This window comes from Balaenoptera physalus, assembly GCF_965194825.1.
Source record: "Balaenoptera physalus genome assembly, chromosome: 19".
Taxonomy (NCBI): Eukaryota; Metazoa; Chordata; class Mammalia; order Artiodactyla; family Balaenopteridae; genus Balaenoptera; species Balaenoptera physalus.
The window spans coordinates 37,389,751-37,414,147 of record NC_138900.1 but is presented as its reverse complement, the minus strand read 5'-3'; the positions used below and the strand labels follow the sequence as shown (position 1 = coordinate 37,414,147).

At 37.0% G+C, this 24,397-nt stretch overlaps 1 protein-coding gene across 4 annotated transcripts in view; it reads right to left on the bottom strand.

Annotated features, from left to right (window-relative positions):
- Nucleotides 1–24,397, bottom strand: part of FTO (FTO alpha-ketoglutarate dependent dioxygenase) — a 371,417-nt gene that overhangs the window by 272,309 nt on the left and 74,711 nt on the right. For all 4 annotated transcript variants that reach the window (XM_082438911.1, XM_082438910.1, XM_082438909.1 and 1 more), the window contains exon 2: nucleotides 4,308–4,385. In XM_082438911.1, the coding sequence (XP_082295037.1) occupies nucleotides 4,308–4,385 (78 nt within the window). The remainder of the gene's footprint in view (nucleotides 1–4,307; nucleotides 4,386–24,397) is intronic.

The following is a 24,397-nucleotide window of genomic DNA, read 5'->3' as shown; positions in this document are numbered from 1 at the left end:
GCAGATGGAAAGCACAAAACGGGGAATGCTGAGGAGGGGGGCACTGTCTCAGGATAAGAGGGGTAGCACTCCTGTATCTGGAATCCAGAGGTTGTTTTCTATGTAATTCATTTCCTTGTGCTCTATAGTAAACGAACAGAGGTCCTCTCTGCTCTTCTGCTTTGAGTTTGTTGCTGTTGTTGTTTTCTTTCATTGGTTTTCTCTACGACCTTATCAGAAGAAACCAAAAAACTTCTCTGAAGGCACTGTGAATTTGAGCACGGTATACTGGGAAGCATGCGGTACAGGAGAAAGAGCCTCGGTCTTCAGAGTCAAAAAATATGGGCTTGAACTCAAGCTCTGCCAGATTTGTAAAATAGGAATGACAGTATCTACCTTAAACACCCTGAGCCTGAAGAAGAGTAGCTGCTGAATATATATTTGTGGAATGAATGAATGAGGCTGCTGTGAGGATGAAATGTGACAGCCTTCATCCAACACAGCACAGCCCCTGGCACCTCGTAAGGGTCAATAAACAGACCCAATATGGACCCTGCAAAAAGTCTTGTTTTTATGACTGGCAGCTGGGTTGGCACTCCTGCGGCTAGGACCTGTTTAAGGGACCCAATGTCAGGTCTAAACTTTTAATTTATTCATGTCATTAAAAAGTATTTTTACTTCATCTTTTAAGAGAACAGATTTACTTTACAAAGGTTTGGTTGAAGCACTCCCTTATTATAAGGTGCACTTAAAGTGATTAGATATTGGTTATCAGGTTTGTTGTGGGTCTTATTAGCAAGATAAAAGTGAAGCCTTGAAAATAAACTCAAAATGGATTACAGACCTAAATGTAAGACTGGACACTATAAAACTCTTAGAGGAAAACACAGGAAGAACACTCTTTGGCATAAGTCACAGCAAGATCTTTTTTGATCCACCTCCTAGAGTAATGGAAATAAAAACAAAAATAAACAAATGGGACCTAATGAAACTTAAAAGCTTTTGCAAAGCAAAGGAAACTACAAACGACGAAAAAACAACCCTCAGAGTGGGAGAAAATATTGGCAAACGAATCAATGGACAAAGGATTAATCTCCAAAATGTATAAACAGCTCATGGAGCTCAATATTAAAAAAACAAACAACCCAATCAAAAAATGGGCAGAAGACCTAAATAGACATTTCTCCAAAGAAGACATACAGATGGCCAAGACACACATGAAAAGCTGCTCAACATCACGAATTATTAGAGAAATGCAAATCAAAACTACAATGAGGTATCACCTCACACCAGTTAGAATGGGCATCATCAGAAAATCTACAAACAGCAAATGCTGGAGAGGGTGTGGAGAAAAGGGAACCCTCTTGCACTGTTGGTGGGAATGTAAATTCATACAGCCACTATGGAGAACAGTATGGAGGTTCCTTAAAAAACTAAAAATAGAATTACCATATGACCCAGCAATCCCACTACTGGGCATATCCTGAGAAAACCATAATTCAAAAAGAGTCATGTACCACAATGTTCATTGCAGCACTATTTACAATAGCCAGGTCATGGAAGCAACCTAAATGCCCATTGACAGATGAATGGATAAAGAAGATGTGGTACATATATACAATGGAATATTACTCAGCCATAAAAAGGAATGGAATTGGGTCATTTGTAGAGATGTGGATGGACCTAGAGACTGTCAAACAGAGTGAAATAAGTCAGAAAGAGAAAAACAAATGTATATTAACGCATATATGTGGAACCTAGAAAAACTGTACAGATGAACTGGTTTGCAAGGCAGAAGCAGAGACACAGATGTAGAGAACAAACGTATGGACACCAAGGGGGGAAGTGGCGGGGCGGTGGTGATGGTGGGATGAATTGGGAGATTGGGATTGACATATACACATTAATATGTATAAAATGGATAACTAATTAAGAACCTGCTGTATAAAAAAATAAATAAAATAAGATTCAAAATTTTTCTAAAAAGTGAAGCCTTGATAGTTGTTCTGTTTGCCTTGGCGTCTCCTTTTGTGGCTCAGCGTATGGCTGGCTCACAGCACCTGGGCTCCTTGGTGTTTAATTCTTCATGCACTACTTTCACCATACAAAAGCTAAAAAGGCTCAGAAGTTGCTTTATAATAATGTGCATTATCATGTACCAGAAAGCTCCTATCTATGAAAATAGTAGCAAGGACTTAAGAACTGATTACATTTGGGGGGTTTACCTGTTTTAAGGATACTTTTTAAAATTATTTTTTTCCTGATTACAAAAGAATACATGTTCATTTAGATAATGTGGAAAACTAGAAAAGCTCAAAAGAGAAAAGTCTACCAGTCTGGGATATAACATTTCCGTATCAGTCCCGCAGATTGTTCTAGAGGCCACCTCCCTGGGGAGGAGTATTTGTGTGTAAAACAAAATTAAAATCACACCAGATATTATTATATGTCTTGCTTTTTAAATGAGCTAATGCATACATTAATTCATTCATCCATTCAAGCAAACTAATTAAATACCTACTAGGTGCCAGGCCCTATATACAGTACAGAGAATGAGGGACAGGAGCATATAAAGAAATCATTACAATAACCCGAGATAATTAAGGTACACATGAAGTACTACAAGTGCACACAAGAGGGAGCAGAGACAACCTCTGGGCTATAGATGTGTCAGGGAAGCATCCTACAGGAGACAACACGTGAGCTGTTACTAATAACAGGTAACACAGAAGTTCACGAAGGAAGGAAGATGGAAAGGATGTAGCAGGAAGACCCAAAATATAATACTGCACAGCTAGTCTGAGCTACTGCCAAAACCCAGTGTGGGTAAAAAGGTAAAAAAATGGGGAAGACGAGGCTGGAAATGCAGGAGCCGGGCAACAGACAGCCACTGTGGGATTTGAAGCAGAAGGTTGACATGCTTGGATTTATGTTTTGGTTTTAAAAAAAAAAAAAAAAAAAAGTCTACTACAGCTTTAAGGATTAAGAAAGAGGGGCAAAGAAAACTAGAGCAAACCATAAAAGGGCTGACCAGGTGAAAGGCATTGAAGTTCTAATGACAATGGAGATGACAGATGATGTCCTGGAACTGAGAATGCACGGGAGACCTGGGATTCTAGATGGGTAAACTCATTCTTTCCTCTCTTCTTTCCATGGTTACTGAGAATCAGCTATATGCATGACAAGCATATGCTAGGTGCTGGAGAAACCAAGCTGATGTGGCCCAATTCTTATACCCCAAGAGCTAACATTCTAGTAGGAAAGAAGAGATGAAAAGGTACTATTTTTACTGCTCAGCATGCCTTTCTTCCCTTCTTTGGAACGGGGCTCCAATTTTCCTTTGGGAAAACCATCCACCTCTGACTCACACTCCATGCAATGTGAGTGGGAATGGTCATACTCCAACCCTACGCCAAGAGTGGGTGCAGAAACTAGGCCAGGCAAACAGGAGCATCTCGCTCCCCTGAACACAATGACCGATTCAGCGATAGGCGCATGCCTCTAACCAGGCCAACGAGACCATTACTGGGGGAATCAGACAGACCAGGAGAAAAGAAATCACCGCCTTCTTCTAAGATCCTATGTGCTTAAGACCACATACCCCCTGGGCTGTCAGAGTCCTCCTGTACTATCAGGGGAGAGCCTATCTAGCATGAAGCCACACAGAAAAAAGCCAAGCCAAGAAACAGAAAAACAGTGATCAGATGACATCTTTAGAGAAACTGGATTCGGCCATGTACTCCTTGACATCTAAGTTAAGTAAGCCAATAAATTCCCTTTTTTGTCACAATGAATTTGTTTGTGATTTTGTCACTTGTAATTGAAAGAGTGCTGACTAATTCAGGGGGAGAGACACAGAATCGCACAACTGCAATACAATGTGATAGGTACAATCAAGTTATTTATAAGGTACAAGGAGCACAGTGGAGAGTGCAATCAATTCTATTAATAGGTAAGGTAAGTAAAGAAACTTTCACAAAGGAGGCGATGTTTAAGTGAAGTCTTGAAAAATTAGTCATCTGGCAACAGGATAAGGGGCAAAAGAATATTCTATGCAGAAGAAACAGAAGGAGAGGAGGCAAGGAGTGAGGAAGAACTCAGAATGCTTGGGGAAGAAAAGACAGTCGACTATGCTAAAGCACTAAGTTCAGAGCAGAAAGCAGATGGTGCAGGAATTTATATATTCTGGGGGTGAGGAGACACTGGATGACCAACTCAGACCACTTCACCTCTCATTTAACCTCTCTAGACCACAGTGGACTTCATAGGTAAAACAAGGTAGAGCAGGAAAAAACCAGTGCAAATTGACAAATATTAAAAGACCTTACCTGCTGATAGAATTCATCATCTTTGGGGGTCAGAAAAGGAAGCCAAGTGTCTTCCAGCTCTTCAAGAAGCCTCAGTTTCTGTTTAAAAATAATAATGATTACAGGTGACTGAATATAAACTGACCCAAAACATAAGACAATCCCTTATTTTTTCCCATAAGAGACTACCCTCCAAAATTTAGCCAACTTGAATGTAGAAACTTTTCGAGAGAGAAATTAGTCAAAAGTCAATTATAAAAGGTATTAATTTAATTACATGCATTTAAATTATACATCATATAAAACATTAACTTAGACATAATCATTTTATTCACTCTCACATTTCGGGAAGCAATTTGCTTCACTCTTGACGTGTATCTTTAACATCAGGGTCTTTTTCTTCATCGCTAGAGTCACCTTTTGAGTTATCCAATCAAACTCAAATTGAGTTATCCAATCAGTTTTCCAGAACAAATCTTCCTGTCTGTATAATCTGCTTGAGACACAGCAGTTTTCGAATCCTTACTATCACTGAAACTCTCCAACCAAGCCACAAGTATCCATTTACATAACGTCAGGGTATTTGGAGAATTTATTCATCCTGTATATATTTATTTGAGATCATATCCACCTACACATTACTTTTTAAAAGTGATCTTTCATCCCTAGAATAATTACTAAATGTATCTTGAATATCTTTGCTTCTCTTCTTCTCCAATTTGATAAAGAAATCTTTTCAAGCACCCACACTAGTGTTGTCTGAGGCCATTTCAAGCTACTATGTCTTCCAAATAGTACCCGTGCTGTTCAAACAAGGTAACTAAGAGAGGACCCCGCATTATAAAGTACTTTATAAGGAACCAAATACATACAAGATGACACCCTCCTTATGAGGGATTTTTTTCAAAGAATATCTAACCTTATATTCAAGCATATGTGATATGTGTGTGTGTGTATGTGGCATATAAATAGCATATATATATATGTGTGTACACAGACACACATACACATAGAAATCATCTATATACTATAGAAATTTTCTGAAAGAAAAAAAACAGAAAAGGCAGAAACAAATAAAACTGCAACGCGTTACTCACGCTGTTGACAGCCACTAAGGCACTTTTATAAGAATTAGAAAATGGTGTGCCTTACCCTGGGTTGATGCCCCCCTACTCCCTACAGCATGACTTGGAGAACACAAACTGGATTTTAGCCCTAACCTGTCCCAATGGGCACCGTCTTTATGCAGTGAACAACCTGCTCAACCAGACATGGTGGCCCTGAGAATCATCCTCTCCCATCTCTGGGCAGCCTTCTCACACTAACCCATCACAGAGTAGTCCAGAACAAATACTCCTTCAGGTAGAACTCAAGTCCTTTCTGGATCTTTTGTATAATTATCCAAAGTGAATAAAGAAAAGAGGGAATAGAAAAATAGCAACCAGTTGACCTAAGAGAGGCAAAAGAGTAAACTTTACTCTTATGCAAAATTCTAGTCTGTTTATATAATTAAAGCTTTCTGCTTTGTCTAAAAGGTACTTTCCCATCTGTAATGATAAGACTGGCTTACCAGTTAAACTATGAAGAGTTTTCCTTTACAAAGGACCTATAATACTAACACAAATCATTGGTTTATATAAATCATTGGTTAAGAGGTTTATCTGTTTTCCACATTAGCCATTATTTGGGACACAGAAAGAACTAATGATGTTTTCATGCCTATACTTGCACATTTATGCACTCCATCACGAACTTAAACAAAACCTATACCTCAATTTCCACTTCAGGCTCAGGAAAGCCTGCATTTTCCTATGAATCTTTTACCAGTCCTTTCTATAGACAGAACACTTACACGCCCCCAAAAAAGTTTTAATGTTTAAAAAAATGTTAAAGGCTTGAACAATTAAAATGCACATGATATCTCAGACCTTGAGATGGCTCCACCTTACAAATACCACCTTAAAATCTCTTCAGGAGAGTCCATAAAGCTAATCTGCATATAAGAGGGAACACAAAGGTACAGATTTCTATTAGGAATTACATATTCCACCTTGACCAGATTAAACATCAAGAGACCTGTCCCAAAGATGAACAAGCACCACTGGAGGCTGAAATTCCACTTATGATAAATATTTCAGTAAAATTATTATAAAAACCACCACTTCTCAGCTCAGTTGAGGTCCAGTGCATCAGACAGACAGAAAACATTATAACCTGGAAGGCTGTATCAAGAGGATAAAATTCTTTTTTATATATATAGTAGTCTGTATCTGTTAATCTCAAATTCCAAATTTATCCCTCCTCCTCCCTTTCCCCTTTGGTAACCATAAGTTTGTTTTCTATGACTGTGAGTCTATTTCTACTTGTAAATAAGTTCATTTATATTATTTTTTTAAGATTCCACATCTAAGTGATATCATATGATGTTTGTCTTTCTCTGTCTGACTTCACTTAGTATGACAATTACTAGGTCCATCCGTGCTGCTGCAAATGGCATTATTTCATTCTTTTCTTACAGCTAAGTAATAATCCATTGTGTGTGTGTATATGTGTATATATATATATATATATACATATATATATATATATATGTATATATATATACACCACATTTTCTTTATCCATTCATCTGTTGATGGACACTTAAGTTGCTTCCATGTCTTGTTATTGTAAATAGTGCTGCTATGAACACTGGCGTGCAGGTATCCAAAAGGATAAAATTCTACAAGAATGTTCCTACCATAGAGCAAGAGAATATAAGTGGTCTTTTTCCACTGGGAATTTTAATTTTAATACTGTGAGCATTGTTATATCTCTATGACAGGAGAGAATGGGGTCAGGAAATCACTCAACTTAAGGCCACACAGATGAAATCTGCTCTGTACATCAACATTCACAACCTGTAATTCTACTGATTAACTAATGAGATCAATTATAAATAGCACTATTTATCAACTTAAAAAGAACCTTTGGTCATATTTGCCTTGGTGAAGTCAATCAGGAATGATTATTAGATTAAACTGGTAGTTCACGAACATCACACATTTCTTAAAAATTAAGATTGCTTTATAAAAAGGCATAGCCACTTTGAGCATAACTATAGAGAAACAAGCCCTCTCATACTCAGGAGTGCACAAGGGTATAATTCCGATGCAGGGCAACTGACAACTCCTATCGAAATTCAAATGCATTCCCTTTGATCCCCAAATCCTACTTCTAAGGATTTTAATTTCTTACTTGTACCATGTTCTGAAGAATGTATGTACAAGTTTACTCACTGGACCACTATTTGCAGACCAGAAGCTTGGAAACATATTAAAAACCACTTTGTTGCATACTTAAAAGGCTGAATTTTATGGTGTGTGAATTATATCCCAACTAAAAAAAAAGATTAGAAACAGTGCCAGTGTCCATCCACAGAGGATGGTTAAATAAATGCTGGTACATCCACGCAATGAAATACAAAGCAACAGTAAACAAGAATGAGGAGGTTCCCTTTAGTGAAACAAAGAGCTCTCCAGGACGCATGGGGAAGTGAAAGGCAAGGGAAAGAATATCTGCTTGTATTTGCATAAAGAAACATAAAGGACATGTGACAAACTACTCAAGTGGTTCTCTCTCAGGGGCAGAGGTGGGAAACAACTAGAAGGGGCCAGGGATGGAGTAAGACTATACAAAGTATTTCTTTTTGTATTGTTTTGATTTTTGAACTCTGTAAACATATCGCCTATTCAACATATTACCAATTATCAACTCAAGTATATTACCTATTAATTCTTCACGTGGAATTCAATACAAAGATGAAGATGACATGACATGATTTTGGGCTTTACATTAGAAATGCATACTTTTGTGATGCATGATAAAGTATTTCGGGGGTAGACTTGTAGACTAGCGCAGTAAAGAGTGAAGAGGGGGAAGAGAAACAGCTCTGACAATTTCTTTGTGTCAAATGTCAAGCAGTCAGTAAACACACACGACATTCAAATGCACTCTGGAGTGGAGGCAGAAGGCGCTCATGTTTGACTGTCAGATCTGGCTAACTGCTGCTCCTCCGCCTGAGATGCAGATAAATCCACACAGCTGGGCCCTACAGCACACTGCTCTGCTCACAGCTTCTTTGCTGTCACCCTGGTGTCAAATACATCAAGCTGTTCACACATGCCACACAGAAAGCCAGAGGGAGTGCAAAGCCTCGGCTCTCCCACCTGCAGGAGGAGCACTGAAGACCCCTCCAGGAGGGCTACAACCACCTCCGTAGCTCCTGCAAGGAAAGGGTACACAGACACAAGGCCTTAAGTAAAACACACTGCAACTCAAAACCATGAAGGTTGGATGTCAGAAACTTTAACCCTAATAAGCTTCTGACTCACTGTGAAAAGTTAAGTTGTATCTGAGCTTCCGTATCTCGTCAAATAGACATATAGTTTGCGAATCTTACAGTTATTACCTAAAAAGGTTAGCTGGATCATGACATAATGTGAAGGTGTATCTTTCACAGATGAAGTGTATTTTCCATCCCACTGCTGTCTCTTCAGCCTCGTCAGATTATGCTAACAGCCCTTATTCTTTATCCATTTTTCATTTTCCACAGAATTTTTAAACTATGAATCATACTTTGTCAGGTTCAGTAAAAAATTAATTTTGTCTGAGTCTTCAAAATACAATCACAAATAAAGGCTTATGAATGTTCAATATAAAAATAAGCACCTGATCTTCTGAGGGTTTCAAATAATAAGTAGGAAAACTGACCTAGTCCTTGGGCAGAGCATAAGTAAGGAAAATCTCCCCAAGGAAGACACATCAAAACTAATACCAGAAAGATGAGTGAGAAGTAGCTAAGCCAAAAGAAGTATAAATAAATATTTCATATACCCATATTCCATATTTGCTTTTAAAAAGAAAAAAAAGTATCTCAACAAAGAGCATTTGCTTTCTTTTACTCACTGAAAATACGGCACGGTAAAAATAAACAGAATTTGGAGGGAAGAGTAGAATTTGTATCCCGACTCTATCACTTCCTAGATGTGGTACCACACCTGAATCAACCTCTCCAAACCTCACTTTACTCATCTGTAAAACCCTGTTTCACAGGGTGTTGTGAAGATGAAATAAAATTAATCATATATATTAGTGCATTTTATAAACTATAAACTATGCAGATATTAAGCAAATGGCATGCAAATGGAGGAAGGGGTCTATAACAAAGCATGAGCATCTAAGAAGCCTAACTGTTAGTTCTAACACCAGTACTTCCAGCGTACATATATGATTTGGGACTGGTGTATCTCCCTGTGACGTATAAATGAAGTAGTATATGTAGAGATCTAAGAACATTGCCAAGCACATTAAAAAACCCTCAATACACTTTGGCAACCACTTGCTACTATTATTTACCCATGTCTGAAAAGGACAGTTTTATTTATTAGTTGTGAATTATTTATAAGCAATCCTATGTGTAACCCATCAAATTATACTTTATGCCATATACATAAGAAATTCAGACATTAATTTCCCTGGGTGAACTACAGCAGAACTGTATAAAAACTCTCCATAAAACTTTATATATATAAAATGCCTCGATTAACTACACTGGTGATAAAAATTAAAATTATTGTGAAATATTAGAACAGATGAAGAAACAAAGGCCCATCCAGAGATACAAAGTGACTGGCAAAAAATTACACTACTGGTCACAACTCATAATCTCATTCCCTAAGTATAAAGGTCATTCCCACTACACTCCACCACACAACCCTGAAACAAGAGAAATCTGATCTTTCAAGAAGTGTTCAATCTTTCACTTTAAAAAAACACATGTAAATGTAAACATTTTAAGTAATTTTAATTAAAATCAATTCTATTTTTTAAATTTAAAACCAATGCTTATAACCACTACTTTTGGACTCTCAAGTCCTGGTTGCTTTGGTAGCTCTACAACGTTTTCAAGAATTTTTTTTTTTTAGCATTTCTTGTTCAGTTCTTAATAATGGGAGCCTATGCTGTAGTAGACCAAAAATCCAGTTAGAGTAAAAAAAAAACTCATAATCCACAAATCAGGAAGAATTCTCAGGAGGATTTTGCCTCAATAGTGGTATAAAATTAGCCCTGGACTACTGCTCTATTCCTTTCTAAACAGCTTAAGAGTAAGACTGAAAAGATCAAACTAATCAAAAACTACAAGGCATGGAAAGGAAGACAAGACTATAAGGCAAGGTAATATGAGTGATAATGAAGAGAAAAATCAGTCAACTGGAACCGACCCCAAAATGGCACAGATGACAGAATTAGGAGACAAGTACATTAAAAATAGTGATATAACTGTAGTTCATAAGTACAAGAAGTTGGGAAAAGACTGAACATGGTTAATAGAGAAAAAGAAATTAAACTTCCAGACAGGAAAACCACAATGTCTGAGATGAAATATAAATATATTGAATAGGATTCAAAACAGGTTAGATATCACAAAAGAAAAGAATAGTGAAAACAAGACATAGCAGTGGAAATTATCCAATAGGAAACACAGGCAAAAAATAATTATTAGAGTATCAGTAAGCTGTGGGATGACTTTAAGCAGTTTAATACATATGATTAGAGTCATCAAAGAAAAGGAGAAAGAATGGGAGAAAGAAAAATACTGGCCAAGAATTTTCCATATTTGATGAAAACTATAAATCCACAGATTCAAGTTGTTCAAAGAACTACACACACACACACACACACACACACACACACACACACAAAATGAGGAACTAACACTAAGGCACATATAATCAAATTACTTAAAATCAGTGAAAAAGAGAAAATCTTTAAAGCAGTCAGAGAAAAAGAAATAGTAAGTACACAGGAACAGATCATAACATGAAATATCTCATGGAGAGCATGTTACCCAAAGATAGTGAAGAAACATTTTCAAATAACTGAGAGAAAAAAAAATTTGTCAAACTAAGTTTCTATCCCAAGCCAAAATATCTTCCAAAAACAAAGGCAAAATAAATACTTTTTCAGATATATAAAAGTAGAAATTCAACACCAGCAGTGCTTCATGGTAAGAAATGATAAAGGAAGACCATCAGGTAGGAAGAAAATGATACTAGATAAATCTGAGTCTTCACAGGGGAATAAAAAGCATCACACATAATAACTACATTTGAAATAGAAAAGACTTTATTCCTTACTATATAATCTTTATAAAAGACAACTATTTAAAGCAAAAATAATAGTACATTGCTGGGTTTATAATATATGTAGAAGTGAAACATATAACAACAATAACACAACAGTTAAAACAGAGAGGAAGTATATTGTAAGATTCTTAAACTACATGCGAAGTGCAATAGTACTACTTCAAGGAAGAATCTATTAAGATAAAGATGGATACTAGAAACCCTAAAACAACCATAATATAACAACAAAGAGTTATAGGAGACTAGCCAACAAGGGAGATAAAACAGAATCATGAAAAATCAAACCAAAAAGACAGAAATAGAGAATAAAAGAGAACAAAGGGCAAAAAGTAAACTGGTAGAATTAAATCCAACCATATAAACATCACATTTAATGTAAATAGTCTAAACAATTCAGTTAAAAAGAAGAGACTGTCAGATTAAATTCTAAAAATCAATATCCAACTATATCCTGCCTATAAGATATTGACCTCAAGTATAAAGAAACAAATTAAAAGTAAAAGGATGGACACAACAATGTGAATGTACTTAATGCCACAAAACTGTACACTTTAAAAAGTCTTATGCATATTTTATCACAATAAAAAAAGATTTTAAAAAGTAAAAGGATGAAAAAAAATACTTACCACAGTAATACTAACCAAAAGAAAGTCGAAGTAGCTATACTGACACTAGACAAAATAGATTTCAGAGCAAAAAATATTATTAGAGGCAAAAAGAGTCATTTCACAATCATAAAGGAATCAATTCATCAAGAGAACATACCAGTCTTAAATATCTATGCAACTAATAACAGATCTATCAAATACATTAAGCAAAAATTGATAGACTAGCAAACAGAAATATGCTTGACCGTTGAACAACACAGGGGTTAATCCACATATAACCTATAGTCAGCCTTCTGTATCCGTGGTTCCTCTGCTTCCACAGATTTAACCAACCAAGAATCATGTAGTACTATAGTATTTGCTATTGAAAACTATCCACATTATAAGTGGACCCACACAGTTCAAACCCATGTTGTTCAAGGGCCAACAGTAGATGATTCCACAATTACAGTCAATATCACCCCTCTCTCAATAATTGACAGAACAAGTACTCAGAACACTTAGTAAGAATACAGAAGACCTGAACAACACCATAAACTAACTTGACCTAATTGACATTTATATGACAGTTAACCAAACAGCAAAATACACATTTGTTTCAAATACACATAGAACATTTGCCAAGACAGACCATATCTTGATATCACTATATTTAAAAGGATTCAAATCATTAAAAAAAACATGTTGCCTGGGGGAGAATGATGTCAGGAACATGGCCGAGTAAGACATCACTTGACTGTATGCCCCCCCTCAACAAAAACAATTTGGCATCCAACCACAGATAAAAGTGCCTTCTGTGGGAGCTGTGAGATTCAGCATCACACTCCAGGGACCCAGGAGAAGTCTTGTCAACCTGTGAGTCAGGAAATAGGCATACAGACCTCGATCCCAGCTGTGGACCCTGAAGTGGCCCAGGAATGGGCTCCAGCTCCTCTCAGCCAAGGTCCAGGAGGCCCTGGTGAACACCGACTTAGACAATCACCCACAGAAAAGAAAGCCTTTGTGGAAGTCTAGGAGTTCAGTGGAGAAGTTCCAGCACAGTGTTTGAGCAAAAATATCCAAGAGTGGACACACTGGATGGCACTGGTAAGTCCAGTCCTATTAATAATCATTCTAAATGTAAATGGAGGGGCTTCCCTGGTGGCGCAGTGGTTAAGAATCCACCTGCCAATGCAGGAGACACGGGTTCGAGCCCTGGTCCGGGAAGATCCCACATGCTGCGGAGCAACTAAGCCCATGTGCCACAACTACTGAGCCTGCACTCTAGAGCCTTCGAGCCACAGCTACTGAAGCCCGCACACCTAGAGCCTGCGCTCCACAACAAGAGAAGCCACCGCAGTGAGAAGCCCACGCACCGCAACAAAGAGTAGCCCCTGCTCACCGCAACTAGAGAAAGCCCGCGCACAGCAACGAAGACCCAACGCAGCAATAAATTAATTAATTAATTAATTAATTAATTAATTTTTAAAAATAAATAAATAAATGTAAATGGATCAAATTCTCCAAACAAAAGACACAGAGTAGCCAAATGGATTTTAAAAAATACAATACACAACTCTATGCTGCCTACAAAAGACACACTTAAGATTTAAGAACACAAAAAGAGAGCTATACTTAGGGTATAGGGTAGCTATACTTAGATGAAATAGACTTTAACTCAAAAGCAGCAACAAGAGATAAATTTACCCATGATAGATGGGTAAATTCATCAAGAGGATATAACAATCATAAATATATATATACCCAACATTGGAACACCTAAATATAATAAACAAATACAGTCGTCCCTCGGTATCCATGGGAGATTGGTTCTAGGACTCATCTCAGAAACCAAAATCCGAGTATGCCCAGTCCCCTGGTTGGCTCTCTGTACTCATGGGTTCCACATCCAGAGATTCAACCAACCACAGATTACAAACTTAGTACACAATCCATGCTTGCTTGAATCTGTGAATGCAGAACCCGTGGATATGGAGGGCTGATTGTATATTTATTGAAAAAAATCTGCATAAAAGTAGACCTGTGCAGTTCAAACCCATGTGGTTCAAGGTCAACTGTACTAACAGATCTGAAGAGAAAAACAGACAACAATTCAATAATAGTGGGGACTTCAGTACTGCACTTTCAACAATCGGTTATCCGACTGAAAATCAGTAAGAAAACATTGGACATGAACTATACTTTAAGTATACTTTAATACTTAACATACATATACAGAGCATTCCTTCCAGAATACACATTGTTCTCAAGCACACAAAGAACATTCTCCAGGACAGATGTATGGTAGGCCATAAAACAAGTCTTAGCTAATTTAAGAAGACTGAAATCATACCAAGTATCTTTTCCAACTACAATGGTATGAAACTGGAAAGCAGTAACAGAAGGAAAGTTGGAAAATACACCAATACGTGCAAATTAAAAAACGGACTCCTGAACAACCAATAGATCAAAGAAGCTATAAAAAGAGAATTTTAAAACTATCTTGAAACAAACAAAAATGGAAACTCAACATACCAAAACTTATGAGATGCAGGAGAAGCACTTCTGAGAAGGAAGTTTACAGTGATAAATGCATACATTAAGAAAACAAAAAGCTCTCCAATAAACAACTTAACTTTACCCCTAAAGGAACTAGAAAAAGAACAAACTAAGCTCAAGTTAGCAGAAAGAAGGAAATAACCAAGAGCAGAGCAGAAATAAATGAGAGACCAGAAAAGAAAAAAAAATAGAAACAAAAAGAATCACTAAAACCAAGAGGTTTTTTTAAAAGATATGCTAAATTGACAAACTTTTAGCTTACTAAGAAAAAAAGAGAGAAGATGTAAATAAAATTATAAATGAAAAAAGAGAAATTACAAATAATAACAGAAATACAAAGGATCGTAGAACTACTAAGATTAATTATATGCCAACAAACTGAATAACACAGAAGTGGATAAATTCCTAGAAACATTCATCTACCAAGATTGAATCATGAAGAAATAGAAAATCTGAAGAGACCAATAACAAGTAAGGAGACTGAATGAGTAAACAAAAACCTCCCAACAAAGATGATTTCACTGGTGAATCAAACATTTAAAGAAGAATTAATGCTCTTCTCAAACTCTTGCAAAAATTAAAGAAAAAGGAATACTCCCAAACTCATTATTAGCAAACCAGATTCAACAGCACATTAAAAAGATCATACACTATGACCTAATAGGATTTACCCCTCGATGCAAGGATGGTTCAGCATATGCAAATCAATAAGTGTAATACACCACATTAATAGAATAAAAGATAAAAATTATATGATGATTTCAATAGATGCTGAAAAAGCATTTGACAAAATACAACATCCCTGCATTATAAAAACTCTTCAAAAAATTGGGTATAGAAGGAATGTACCTCAACAGAATAAAAGCCATATAGGGGCTTCCGTGGTGGCACAGTGGTTAAGAATCTGCCTGCCAATGCAGGGGACATGGGTTCGAGCCCTGGTCTGGGAGGATCTCACATGCCGCGGAGCAACTGGGCCCATGAGCCACAGCTACTGAGCCTGCGCGTCTGGAGCCTGTGCTCCACAACGAGCGAGCCCACGACGGTGAGAGGCCCACGCACCGCGATGAGGAGTGGCCCCCGCTCGCCACAACTAGAGAAAGCCTGCATGCAGAAACAAAGACCCAACACAGCCATAAATAAATAAATAAATAAATAAATTTATTTTTAAAAAAAAAGCCATATAGGACAACCCCACAGCTACATCATACTAAAGGTTCAGAGCTTTTCTTCTAAGATCATGACAAGGGTACCCACTCTCACCACTCCTATTCACAGCATGATACTGGAAGCCATAGCCAAAGCAATTAGGCAAGAGAAAGAAATAATAGACATCCAAATCGAAAAGGAAGAAGTAAAGCTGTCTCTGCAGATGATATGATCTTATGTACAGAAGATCCTAAACACTCCACCAGAAACCGTTAGAACCAATAAACAAATTCTGTAGGGTTGCAGGGTAAAAAATCAACACACAGAAATCTATAGTGCTTCTTTACACTAACAATGAAATATCTGGAAAATACTTAGGAATAAATGTAACAAAGAGAATCCAAAAATAGTCCATCCTATTTATGGTCAATTGATTTTTGACAAAGATTCAAAGTTAATTCAACGGAAAAAGAAAATCTTTTCAACAAATAGTACTTGAAGAATTAGATTTCCATATTTAAAAAACAAAAGAACTTTAATCCACAACTTGTACTATATATAAAAATTAACTCTAAATGAATAAATATATCAATATAAAACCCAACCAAAAATATAAATATAAAACCTAAACTATAACACTAGTAGAAAAACATATAACAAATTCTTTGAGTCTTTTAGGGTAATCAAAGGCAAAGTTTTCTTGTATTCTGGATGATATGAAACCAAAAGCACAATCCACAAAAGAAAAATAAACTAAACTTCATCAAATTCACCAACTTCTACTTTCAAAACTCTCAAAGCCAGAACTCTAATACACTGCTCTCATGAAAATAAAATGGTCCAACCACTCTGGAAGACAATCTGCCAATTTCTTAAAAAGTTAAGGCATATACCTGCAACATGACAGCACATGTCCATACAAAAACGTGTACATAAATGTTCATAGCAGCTTTACTTGTAACTGCCAACCCACTGGGATTAACCCAAATGTCCATTAACAAGTGAAGAGATAAAGAAATTGTAGTATATTGAAAAACAAAAAGAAATTGTGGTATATCAATACAAAAATTCATTACTCAGTGATAAAAAGGAATAAACTATTGATACATGCAACAACATGGATAAATCTCAAAACCCTACGCTGGGTGAAGGAAGCCATGCCAAATCAAAGAGTACATACTTCATGATTCCATTCATGCAAAATTCTAGAAAATGCAAATTAATCAATAGTGACAGAAAGCAGATTAGTGGTTGCCTGGGGCCAGGGTTGAAAGGAAGAGGGAAGGATTACCAAGAGGCACAAAGAAACTATAGGGTGTCATGAATATGTGCAGCATTTTGATTCTGGTGGTGGTTTAAAAAGTATATACACGTGTGAACACTTATCAAGAAAACGTTTTTAACAAAGAGAAGGGGGAAAGTGAGGATAATATGGCATATGCAAAATTGGACCTGTTGTCATCTGGGGCATAAACTTCGGATTATCATTCAGTTTCCTTCATTGCTTTAGTCAGACTTTCTACTACTTGAGGCAATTTAAGTAATGTATATTTTTCTAGATATCTATTTCACCTAAGTTAGTTCTCAAATGTATCATATTTTCATATTATTCTTAGTGATACCAGTAATGTGTCTTCTTTTGAGTCTCTGATATCAGATCACATGGTTTACTTCCTCCTTTCTCACATTCTCATTAATAATTGTTACCCACAGTTCTGATTTTGTATTTACTTTAAAACAGAAAAGTAGTATTTTAAACCAATAATTAAGTGAATTTTCCAATACGTTTTATCAATTTCTATGCTCACCCTTTTTTCTTGTATTAAAAACCTTCCCTCTGGGTTCACTTTTCTTCTTGCTAAATTGCAACATATAACAGTTTTCCTAGTGAGAGAGAGTCAGAGGGTAACTCTCCCAGTCTTTTTTATGGCCGAAAATATCTGTACTTTTTCCTCATACTACTTGGATTTTAAAAATTGAAATTAACTATAATCTTCCCTTAGCACCTGGAACACTTTATTCCCCTGTCTTCTAGCATCTACTGTTACTAATAAGAACCTTCCTTTTGTATATAAACTGCATTTTTGGAGTGTGAATCTCTTAGGGATTTTTTTTTTCCTTTATATCCCTCACATTCCAGTTTCAACATGATGGTATTGCTCAGAGTATCAGACTCATGTCTTTCTTTAAATAAGGAAAATTCTCAACTCTTGGTTCTTCAGATTTTGTTTCTCCGTCATAATCTTCATTCTACTTTTCTGGAACTACTATTAGACATTTGGTGGATCTCTCAATCTATCCTCCAAGTCTCCCAACTGCTCTCTTTTTTTTCAATCTTTTGTCTCTTTATGCTACATTGTGGGTGAATTCTTCAGTAGTCTCCCCCAATTCATCAATTCTCTTTCTAGTTGTATCAGGGCTAAAGTTCATCCCATCTACTGAGTTTGTTATTTCTATGACTATACTTTTCATTTCGAAAGTTTGTACCTGGCTCTTTTTCATGTAAAGCTGTTCCTGTTCCATTTCTGCATTTGGGGGCATCTTTGAATCTCATTTTTATCAATGTGATGCCTTTTCTTATCCCTTTGAATTCCTTGAACATGATTATTTCAGTCTTTGACTGACTTTTCTATAAAATTAATCTCATCTGGAATGAATTTTTATTCACATTGTTGATTCTCTTTGCACTTGTTTTCCTTAATTATTTCAGTATTTTGTTTTGAAGGCTAATTCTGAGTGGACAGTTTTTTTGTCTTTGCTTCCCCCCCACCTCCACATGTGCTCCCCTTTCCCTCCACAGTGGTTCAGCAGTCTCCTCCGCTAGGACCCTATATGACCAGTCCAGGACCAAGCCTCACAAATGGTGCCCTGGAGCACTACATTCTCTCCCCCCATCACTCCACAATCAATCAGTCTGATTCAATTTCTACTCTTGAAGGTTTACCTATCTTCTGTCCCTCAAAATCCCTAGCTCCATATAAGCTATGTTCCTGACACCGTGGTCTTTTTTCAGTCTCCTTTTTTTTTTTTTTTTAAATAAATAAATTTATTTATTTATTTGTTTGTTTTTATTTTTGGCTCCGTTGGGTCGTCGTTGCTGTGCGCCAGCTTTCTCTAGTTGCAGTGAACAGGGGCTACTCTTCGTTGTGGTCTGTGGGCTTCTCACTGTGGTGGCTTCTCTTGTTGCAGAGCACGGGCTCTAGGCACGCAGGCTTTAGTAGTTGTGGCACGTGGGCTCAACAGTCGTGGCTTGCGGGCTCTAGAGTGCAGGCTCAGTAGTCGTGGCGCACGGGCTTAGTTGCTCTGCAGCATGTGGGATCTTCCCGGGCCAGGGCTCGAACCCGTGTCCCTTGCATTGGCAGGCAGATTCTTAACCACTGCGCCACCAGGGAAGCCCTCAGTCTCCTTTTATGAGAAGTACAACTCCACCTCCACCCCTGGCTTCACACAGTAAGCGTAGTTCTGGTACCATCTCAAGTGGTAAAGCTTAGTCCCTATGACCCATAGGACCTAAATTCACTTTTTGTTTCCACACCAGAAGCCCTGCAGGACCATAGTTTCAATCCAGCTTATCCCTTTACGCTTTGTTCTCTTTCTGGTCAACAATATCCTCCCTGTAAGCCCAGCTATGACTCTTTTATTACCCTTTACTCTTCCAATGTGTTATCTGTCATTGACATTGTTTGGAGCGGAAGGCATACATAAACTGTGAGCTTAACTGCACCATTTAACAAGAAAGCACAGATGATTTCTTTATGATAAAAATTCTTTGCAAGAGATCCACTAGGTCGAAAGGTATGCTCTTTTAAAGCCTCTTGATTCAGATTGTGAAACTGCCCTCCAGGAAAACGGTATCCATTTCATCCCCTCAATAGACAATAACCATTTCTTCATATACTCAAATACCAGTTATTATCAAACTTTTAAATCTTTAGCAAGTTGATAAATGAAAAAACGAGTTCATCCTAATTTATATTTCTTTGATTGTTATTCAGGTTGAGTAACTTCTCATACGTTAATTGCCGTTTGCGGTAGCTCTTTTGTGAAATGCTTGCTCATGCCTTTTGTCTTTTGTGTGTGTGTGTTTTTGTTTTTTTTTGTTTTTTGCTGTTCTAAATCTAAGAATCTATACTTGTGTCCATGTAAAGACAATGAATCTGGGTCTTATGCAAGTTGATTAGTTAGAATTCATTTCTCCTTCATTCTTTCATTATGAGCACCTTTCTAATCAATTGATGCAAGAGAGGAGTTCACCTCTCTTGCATCAAGCTATAAAACTACATTTTTCAGCACTTTTTAAATGTCCTCCCTAAGACAGCACCTTTCCCTACACCTCATACTTTCCCAAGTATTCCACCAAGTTAGCATTCCTTGATCTCATAAATTACTCTTTGAGGCAAAATTTTTTTAAATAAGTGAAACCACAGGTAAAAAAATATATACTTTAGCTCTTCAGATAATAATTTGAATATCAAGACCTATTTACCTCACCAACTTGATCGTAAGTGCCCGCCTACAATCATCAATTTTGAGAATGTAGACCAAGTTTCAAAAGGGAAGAAAGTTTCCTGAAAAGAAAAATTTCTATGATAAAAAGCAGCTACACAGGATCTAAAAAGAAATAAAGGTCGGGAACTGATTGGGGAATGGACTGGAAATTTGGGGGAAGGGCAGTTTACACATGTGAAGAATATAATATTAATATCAAAGCAATAAGTACCTTTAACAAAAGGTTGGGTTCTTCACTCAGGGTTAATGACTTAGAAGAATTCTAACGTCTTTGGACTTCATTTGGAGTAGCTGCCTTATAAACTATAATTTCCTTGAGCCACCTCCACATATTCTACTGAAAACAGAGATAATCACTTACCCAAGATTCTTCTCCACAGTCAAAGTACTGCCCATAATTTTTTAAGTGAATACAAGAGCAAGGGCAATACCATTCCAAACCATAAGAGAGATAACAGATTAATTAAAGCTCTTTCATTGCCATTGTACCTTCATTCTAGCTCCAAGGACCTAATAATGGACCCCTTACATTTCCAAGAGGAGAAAAACTCTCCTCTTGGCCACACCTGTTTAGTTGAAAAAGTCAAATTCTCTCAATCATGTTTCAATCTTCAGGGAACTTTCCACCTGGAAATTTGATACCTTAGTAGTCTACTCCAAGGTCAGAGGACAGAGCTCTGAGATTTCACCACGTGTCTTGCCCAGCTTAGCATCGGTCTGATCAAACTAAGCACTTTCCTGCTAGCAGTCCAACTGTAAATAATAACACTTGAGACCAGTAGGATTTCTGACTTCTTTGTAATTTTACAAAGCTTTAACTATTAAACCATGATCAAACAACCTGCCATGGGAAAGCAGAATGTACATGGTGCTGCAGTAAAGACATCAGTAAGTGACCTCAGTGACTGTCCATTTAATTATCCTTAGCCCTCCACTGTCCCCCTCTGGATCTCTGTGGTTTCCACAGCAAGTGCGGCATAAACAAACATTAAACACTTCCCCTTGTGTAGCCACAACTGAATTATACAAGACATGATATATTACTTTAACAACAACAACAATAGAAATCCCTTAGCTGCTGACACAGCTATAGCAAGTATTATTTTTGCCTAGCAGTGATGAAAAGGTAAAGGAAAAAATACCTAAAAGAATAAATTATTTAATAACTATTTTATAGGTCTATAATACAAAGTAGATATTTCTTTTTGCTTTCATTTATGAATTCCCAGGATTCCGGAGAGTCAATACACACTCTTTATTATCAAAATTTCTTGATTGAGGTATTGAGCAAAACTCTGTAACTTCATCAGCGTGCATTTAATCTTATTTCAATATGTGCATTTAATGTTCGCAAGTTTCCTTTTCCGAGTATATCACTAAGGAGAAATTACCACTGCTGGCTTGTCTTGATAAAAAGTAAATAATAATTCTAATAAAGTTATTCTTCTTTTGCAAATACACTAAAGCTTGCAACCTAACCTAACCAACACATGTGTTAATTTCACTGTGCTGTAAAATATATATAAAACTCCAATTTGAGATATAATAAGCAGAGGACCAGTCTTCCCACTTAGTTATTCAGATTTTAACTTCAGACATAAAGATACTTCTTTAAGTACTCTCCAAATACAAGACAAAAAAGCGGGAGACACAGCCTAAAATAATGGTTAAGAGCACAAGCTCTAAACCTTATTGGTTCAAATCTTGCCCCTGCCAATTACTAGCTGTGTGACCTTGATTAAGTTGCTTAACCTCTCTGTGCCTCAGTTTCCCCATCTATAAAACAGATATAGTAATCGTACCTACCTCACAAGGTTGTTATGAAGATTAAATTAAATGGGTTATTATTTGTAAAGAAACAAATGTGTGTGCAATTCCTTGTAGAAAATAAACACTATGTAAGTGTTTAATACATTTTATTTAATTTTACATGTTAATAAAAGTTTAAAAATAGACTAAAAAAAAAAAAATAGACTAAAAAGGCCAATAATTTTGCCTGTCCTCATGGTCCCATTCCTTCCTGCTTTCCTTGGGGTCATGTGCCTGTCTACACAGTTCTATTTTATATCCTCAAGCAACCTCTTCCTCTCCACAGGTCTCTTCTCTTCATCCTTTGTGCTTATATTATCTCAGACTTAAAAAAAAACAATACTGTCACCCTAAGAAATTGTTAATTAATTAGCTAATTAATTAATTAAACCTTTCCTTGGCTTTTCCTACTTCTCACCCCAGCTACCATCCCAATGTGTTCTTTCTTTCCCTACCAAACTTCCTGAGGAACCATTTAAGATAAATGACCCAAGTTCTCACTGTCTCATTTTGCCCTAACGCCCATTATGACCTAGCTTCTACCACTGTCATTCTACTAAAACGATTCTTCCCAAGATCAGTGACCAACTCCTCTTGCTAAAATGCAGCCTCATCCTCTCAGTCATTTGGGAAGCATTGAGCATAGTTAGGTACGTGCATTCCTTTCTCAAAATCCTCTTTTTCCCTTGGTTTCTATAAAATCTCCTCCCTTTTATTCCTCTAGCCTAGCCTCCCTCCTTCTCAGTCTCTGTTTCAAGTCTTTCTTCCTCTGCTCTGAGTAGCAGACATCCCCTACCCTTCTCCTTCTTCCCCTTCAACAAAACATTCTTCCTTTAGGCAATCTCATCTTCTTAAAATGAGTTCATTACAGATAACGCTCAAATCCTCATCTCTAACCCAAACCTACATCAAATTATCTCCAGGATATTACAACATGGAAGTCCCCACCAGCACCCGAGATTCCATAAGCTCAAAATCAAAGTCAACGTTTTCCTTTCCTAACTTCCTGAAGTCTGTTTCTCCTGTTTTTCATCTTAATGTCAGCGCCAGACAGACTGAAAATGTTGGAGTTCTGTTCCCCTGCTTCTTCTCACTCACTTCATTCATGGTTATTGACTGTAATAGGCATGCTAACTTTTAATCACTACAAAAGTCTTATGAGGATGAAGCAGATATCATTTCCCCCATTTTAAAGAAGTGAAAACCAAGACTTAGATAAAATACCTGGTTCAAGATCTCAAAGCTAGTAAAAGTCAAAGCCAGGATTTGAATTCACATGTTTATCTACTAAACCCGGGCTGCATAATACAGTACACTGGGAATATTTATTTAAACTTAAAGATGCACATTCCAACCACTGCCTCTACTGAGAGCCAGGTCCCAAGGAGGTAATAGTGATCATGTCAGATCTATCAAGACAGATATTCCCACCATCATGGAACCCAACACATGGTAGAAGTATCAGAAAATTAAACAAGCAAACTATAATCAAATGCAGGAAGTCCTATCATACAGAAAGCAAAGACGACAGCACCTAACTTAAAAGATAGGATACAGAACTCTGGGGGAAGGCTTGCCAGAAGTTAACATCTGAGCTGAGAACCGAAACACCAGTAGGTGTTAGCCAAGCAGAAGGAAAGGTGGTCAAAAGCATCCCAGTGATAAGGGCTATTACCAATAGAAATAAAGAAATAACAAGTGTTGGCATGAGTGTAGAGAAACCGAAACCCTTGTACGCTGTTGGTGGGAATGTAAAATGGTGCAGGTCGTGATGGAAAACAGTCTGGCCATTCCTCAAAAGATTAAAAATTCAATACCCATATTATCCAGCAATTCTACTTCTGGGTATACACCCAAAAGAACTGAAAACTGGGTTTCAAAGAGATATTTGGACACTAATTTTCATAGCAGCATTATTCATAACAGCCAAAAGACGGAAGCAACCCAAGTATCCATCAATAGATGAATGGATAAACAAAATGTGATATATTCATACAATAGAATATTATTCGTCCTTAAAAAGTTAGGAAATTCTGATACTACTATAACATGAATGACCCTTGAGGAACACTATGCTAAGTGAAATAAGCCATTCCAAAAGGACAACTGCTTATATGAGGTATCTGGAAGAGTCTCAACTCATAGAGACAGAAAATACAATGGTCATTTCCAGGGGCTGGGAAGAGGGGGGAATTGAGAGTTAGTATTTAATGGGTACAGAGTTTCTGTGTGGGATGATGAAAAAGTTCTGGAGATGGATGGTGGTGATGGTTGCACAACAAAGCAAATGTACTTAATGCCACTGAACTGT